At 67.9% G+C, this 6149-nt stretch overlaps 1 protein-coding gene across 1 annotated transcript; it reads left to right on the plus strand.

Moving 5' to 3' along the window:
* Window positions 1–5: 5 nt before the first annotated feature.
* Window positions 6–3877, plus strand: LOC146601183 (epoxide hydrolase 3-like; the record flags this gene model as incomplete). Its single annotated transcript, XM_085310940.1, has 5 exons — window positions 6–121; window positions 246–622; window positions 1531–1634; window positions 1716–1864; window positions 3515–3877. Coding segments are annotated over 5 exons (966 nt in total), but the record flags the coding sequence as incomplete, so codon positions are not given.
* Window positions 3878–6149: the final 2272 nt, after the last annotated feature.

Raw genomic sequence — 6149 nt, forward strand, 5'->3', positions numbered from 1 at the left:
GGGGGGTCTCCCCCTCTTCCCCCACCCCCAAACAGGGTTCGGGGCTGCGGCTGCACTACGTCGCCGCCGGCCCCGCCGCCGCCCCGCTCCTGCTGCTGCTGCACGGCTTCCCCCAAAACTGGTGGGTGCCACCGCCGAGGTGGTGGAAGAACACGGGTGGGCGACCACCACCCTCACCACCACCACCACCACCACCACCACCACCACCACCACCACCACCACCCTCCTTCCTCGCCCCGGCGCAGGTTCTGCTGGCGCCACCAGCTGCGGGAGTTCAGCACCCGCTTCCGCGTGGTCGCCCTGGACCAGCGGGGCTGCGGCGCCTCCGACAAGCCCCCCGGCAAGAGCAGCTACCGCCCGGAAGCCATGCTGGAGGACATCCGCCAGGTCATCGAGGCCCTGGGCACCCGCGGCGAGAAGGGTGAGGAGGCGCCCGGCGGCACCCGCTTGGCCGCCGCCTCCCGCCGGGCTGCCACCCTCTGTGCTTCCGTAGGGGTCCCCAAGTGCATCCTGGTGGGCCACGACTGGGGCGGGGTTTTCTCCTGGGAGTTTGCCGCCACCTACCCGGACATGGTGGAGAAGCTGGTGATCATCGACGCACCTCACCGGGCGGTCATGGCAGGTGAGGGGCGGCTCTCGCCAGCCAGGCCATGCTGTCCCTCGTTGCCGTGTCGTCAGGAACCATCTCTCGTGGCCATCTCTGGTACCATCTCTGGTGATTGTTGCCATCAAGTACCATCTCTGGTGGCTGTCCCATCAGATACCATCTCTGATGGTCATCAGGTACCATCTCTGATGGCCATCTCTGGTACCATCTCTCATGGCTGTCCCATCAGATACCATCTCTGATGGTCATCAGGTACCATCTCTGATGGCCACTTCTGATACCATCTCTGATGGTCATCAGGTACCCTCTCTGATGGCCATCTCTGGTACCATCTCTCGTGGCTGTGCCGTCAGGTACCATCCCTGATGGCCACTTCAGATACAACCTCTGATGGTTGTCAGGTACCATCTCTTATGGCTGTGCTGTCAGGTACCATCTCTGGTGGCCACTTCTGATACCATCTCTGATGGCCATCTCTGGTGTCATCTCTCATGGCTGTGCCATCAGATACCATCTCTGACGGCCATCTCTGGTACCATCTCTGGTGACTGTTGCCATCAAGTACCATCTCTCATGCTTGTGCCATCAGATACCATCTCTGATGGTCATCAGGTACCATCTCTGGTGGCCATCTCTGGTACCATCTCTGATGGCTGTGCCGTTGGGTGCTATCTCTTGTGGCCACGCCGTTGGGTACCATCCCTCCTGACCATTTATTGGACCGTCTCTTGCAGCCATGCTCTTGGCTGCCACCTCTCCTGGCCGTGCCACCTCCGTGGCCGTCCCCTACCACCCCTCGCGGCCGTGCCGCGGGACGGAGCAAGGCTGGGGGTGGGGGGGAGGATCCGTGTCCACCGCCTCTGCGCCTTGCCGAAGACCCGCGGGGCCCCGGCGGCGGCGCTGACGCCCGCTCCCGGCCGCAGGTTTCGCCGCCCGCCACCCGACGCAGCTCCTGCGCTCCGGCTACGTCTTCCTCTTCCAGCTGCCCTGGCTGCCCGAGCTGCTCCTCTCCCTGGGCGACTTCGAGGTGAGCCGGCGGCGGCCCCGCGGCTGGGGAAACCGAGGCGCGGAGGCCGGAGGGACGTTTTCGGCTTCTCGCGGCCCGCAGCTCCTGAAGACGTTCCTGACCGGGCGCCGGCTCGGCATCCGGACGCCGGAGCGGCGGCTCACGGAGCCGGAGCTCGACGCCTACCTCTACGCGCTGTCGCAGCCCGGGGGGCTCACGCCGCCCCTCGACTACTACCGCAACCTCTTCGGGTAGGAGCGGGGCGCCGGGGCGCTCCGGGGCCGGGGCGATTCGGGGCCGGGGCGGTTCGGGGCCGGGGCGGTTCGGGGCTGAGCCGGTTTGGGGCTGGGGCACTTCGGGGCTGGTTCGGTTCGGGGCTGGGGCGGTTCGGGGCCGGGGCGCTTCGGGGCTGAGCCGGTTCGGGGCTGAGCCGGTTCGGGGCTGAGCCAGTTCGGGGCCGGGGCGCTCCGGGGCCGGGGCGATTCGGGGCTGGTTCGGTTCGGGGCTGAGCCGGTTCGGGGCCAGGGCGCTTCGGGGCTGGTTCGGTTCGGGGCTGGGGCACTTCGGGGCCGGGCCGGTTCGGGGCCGGGGCACTTCGGGGCCGGGGCGATTCGGGGCTGAGCTGGTTTGGGGCCGGGGCAGTTCGGGGCTGAGCTGGTTCGGGGCCGGGGTGGTTCGGGACCGGTTCGGTTCAGGGCCGGTTCGGTTCGGGACCGATTCGGTTCAGGGCTGAGCCAATTCGGGGCTGATTCGGTTCAGGGCTGATCTGATTCGGGGCCGATTCGGTTCAGGGCTGACGCGATTCGGGGCCGATTCGGTTTAAGGCTGAGCTGATTCGGGGCCGATTCGGTTCAGGGCTGACGCGATTCGGGGCCGATTCGGTTTAAGGCTGAGCCGATTCGGGGCCGATTCGGTTCAGGGCTGACCTGATTCGGGACCGATTCGGTTCAGGGCTGACGCGATTCGGGGCCGATTCGGTTCAGGGCTGATCCGATTTGGGGCCGATTCGGTTCAGGGCTGACGCGATTCGGGACCGATTCGGTTCAGGGCTGAGCCAATTCGGACTGAACCGATCTGGGGCAGAACTGATTCTGCTCTGACCCGCTTCAAGGCTGCTCCGGTTCGGGACTGAGCCACTTTGGTGCTGAGCTGCTTCAGGGCCTGACCCAGTTGGGTGCTGACCCAGTTGGGTGCTGACCCAGTTGGGTGCTGCTCCGGTCAGGTGCCAACCCGCCGGGGTGTCGCTCAGGTTGGGCGCTGGTCCGTTCGGGTGCCGACCCGTTCGGGTGCCACACCGGTGTCACTCCAGTTGGGTTCCAACCCATTCGGGTGCTACTCCAGTTGGGTGCCAACCTGTTTGGGTACCCCTCTGGTTGGGTGCCAACCCATTGGGTGCTGCTCCAGTTGAGTGCCAACCCATTTGGGTGCCAACCTGTTTGGGTATGGCTTCGGTTGGGTGCCAGCCTGTTTAGGCACCAACCCATTTGGGTGCCGCCCCATTCGGGTGCCAGCCCGTTCGGGTGCCAACCCATTTGGGTGCTGCTCCAGTTGGGTGCCGACCCATTTGGGTGCCAACCCATTTGGGTGCTGCTCCAGTTGGGTGCTGCTTCAATTGAGTGCTGATGCATTTGGGTGCCGACCCATTTGGGTGCTGCTCTGGTCAGGTGCCGACCCATTTGGGTGCCAACCCATTTGGGTGCCAACCTCTTTGGGTACCACTTCGATTGGGTGCCAGCCTGTTTGGGTGCCAACCCATTCGGGCGCTGCCCCATTTGGGTGCCGACCCATTCGGGTGCCACCCCATTTGGGTGCTGCTCTGGTTGGGTGCCGCCCCGATCGGGTGCCGACCCGTTCGGGTGCCGCCCCGATCGGGTGCCGACGAACCCCGCCGCCCGTCGCAGGGGGAGCCCGGTGCGCCGGGAGCGCCCGCCGGCGCCGACGCTGCTGCTCTGGGGCGCCCACGACCCCTACCTGGACCCACGGCTGGCGCCCTACTTGCGCCGGCGCCTGGCACCCACTGGGCGCCTCCACGTCGTCCCCGGCGCCGGCCACTGGCTCCCCGAGGACCGACCCGACGCCGTCAACCGCTTCCTCTGGGATTTCTTCGGGGCGCCCGCCTGAGCGGTGGGTGGAGGGGGCCCCGGCGTCCGGGTGGAGGGGGCCCAGGCGTCCGGGTGGAGGGGCCCCGGCGTCCGGCTCTCGCCCCCCTCCCCGCAGTGCCTTCGCTTCCCAAGTGCAGTGAATAAAGTGAGCTGTGGCCACTGCCAGGGGCTGCGTGTTGGGGGGGGGGGACATGCGTGGAAGGGGGCCCAGGCGTCCGGGAGAGTGATGATGGGGTTTTTTGGGTGCGGGGGGGGGGAGATGATCGCGCCCCGCCTGCAGTGAGGGTGCTGGGTCCGTCCTGCACCCTGCGGGACTTGGGGGTCGCTGCGCCCCGCGCTGCGCCCCACACTGCACTCTGCACTGCACCCCGCGCTGCACCCCGCGCTGTGCCCCACACTGCACTCTGCACTGCACCCCACACTGCGCCCCGTGCTGCGCCCCACGGTGCACCCCGCGCTGCGCCCCACGCTGCGCCCCACACTGCGCCCAGTGCTGCACCCCACACTGCGCCCCACGCTGCACCCCGCACTGCGCCCAGTGCTGCGCCCCACACTGCACCCCACACTGCGCCCCACGCTGCACCCCGCACTGCGCCCCACGCTGCACCCCACGCTGCACCCTGCGCTGCGCCCCACACTGCTCACTGCCCCACAGCGCTGCTGGGTCCCCGCTGCTCCTGTCTGGACACTGGCACCCACTACAGTGCTCCCTGGGGTGCTCTCTGCAGTGCGCAGTGCCAGGCTGCAGCGGGGCAGTGTCAGGCTGCAGTGGGGCAATGCCAGGCTGCATTGGGGCAGTGCCACGTTGCAGTGGGGCAGTGCCAGGCTGCAGTGGGGCAGAGCTAAGCTGCAGTGGGGAAGTGCCAGGCTACAGTGGGGCAGTGTCAGGCTGCAGTGGGGCAGTGCCACGTTGCAGTGGGGCAGTGCCACGTTGCAGTGGGCAGTGCCAGGCTGCAGTGGCGCAGTGCCAGGCTGCAATGGGGCAGTACCAGGCTACAGTGGGGCAGAGCTAAGCTGCAGTGGGCAGTGCCACGCTGCAGAGAGGCAGAGCTGGCCGCCCTCCTGGCTCCAGGCAGCAGGGGCAGCACCCATGGGTGGCAGCGCCCGGCCCGCTGGTTGCAGCAATGTGCCCAGGTGGCTCTCAGGGGCCCAACCAGACTCCCCCCACTCCAGCACCCGGACGCCTGGGCCCCTCCCATTGGGGGGGAGGGGGGCGAAGCAGAGTGGGGGTGGGGGGTTGCAGTGCATAACTCCCTGGGGGGAGGGAGGGCGAGGGGGTTGCATGCCCGGACGCCTGGGCCCCTCGCTGGCGCTCGCCGCCTCCCCCATGCAGCTGTTGCAAACATCAGGCTGGGCTGGAGGGGGGGGGGAACAGCTGCATCCCCCCCCCCCCCGCCCCTTCCCTCCCGCCCTGGCAGGGCCCAGGCGTCCGGGCCAGGGGCCCCCGCGGGCCGGGCAGGGGCCTCGTAGGGCAGCGCTGAGCGCGGACCCGCTCGGTGCAGGGTGCTGAGCACAGACCCGCTCGGTGCAGGGAGCGCGGAGCTGAGCCCGGGCATGCCCCAGCGCAGGGTGCTGAGCCCGGGCACGCTCAGCGCAGGGTGCTGAGGACAGGTGCGCTCGGTGCACGGAGCTGAGCCCGGGCATGCCCGGCGCAGGGTGCTGAGCACGCACGTGTTCGGTACAAGGTGCTGAGCACAGTTATGCTCAGTGCAGGGTGCTGAGCACGGACCCGCTCAGTGCAGGGTGCTGAGCACGGACCCGCTCGGTGCAGAGTGCTGAGCACAGACACACTCGGTGCAGGGTGCTGAGCACAGACCCGCTCGGTGCAGAGTGCTGAGCACAGACACACTCGGTGCAGGGTGCTGAGCACGGACACACTCAGTGCAGGGTGCTGAGCATGGACCCGCTTGGTGCAGGGTGCTGAGCACAGACACACTCGGTGCAGGGTGCTGAGCATGGACGCGCTTGGTGCAGGGTGCTGAGCACGGACCCACTCGGTGCAGGGTGCTGAGCACGGACCCACTCAGTGCAGGGTGCTGAGCATGGACCCGCTTGGTGCAGGGTGCTGAGCACGGACACACTCGGTGCAGGGTGTTGAGCACGGACCCACTCAGTGCAGGGTGCTGAGCACGGACACACTCGGTGCAGGGTGTTGAGCACGGACCCACTCAGTGCAGGATGCTGAGCATGGACCCGCTCGGTGCAGAGTGCTGAGCACGGACCCACTCAGTGCAGGGTGCTGAGCACGGACCCGCTTGGTGCAGGGTGCTGAGCACGGACCCACTCGGTGCAGAGTGCTGAGCATGGGCACACTCGGTGCAGGGTGCTGAGCACAGACACGCTCGGTGCAGGGTGCCGAGCACGGACCCACTCAGTGCAGGGTGCTGAGCACAGACACACTCGGTGCAGGGTGCTGAGCACGGACCCGCTCGGT

This window comes from Rhea americana, unplaced genomic scaffold (assembly GCF_003343005.1).
Source record: "Rhea americana isolate MKP2758 unplaced genomic scaffold, rheAme1 scaffold_1085, whole genome shotgun sequence".
NCBI lineage: Eukaryota > Metazoa > Chordata > Aves > Rheiformes > Rheidae > Rhea > Rhea americana.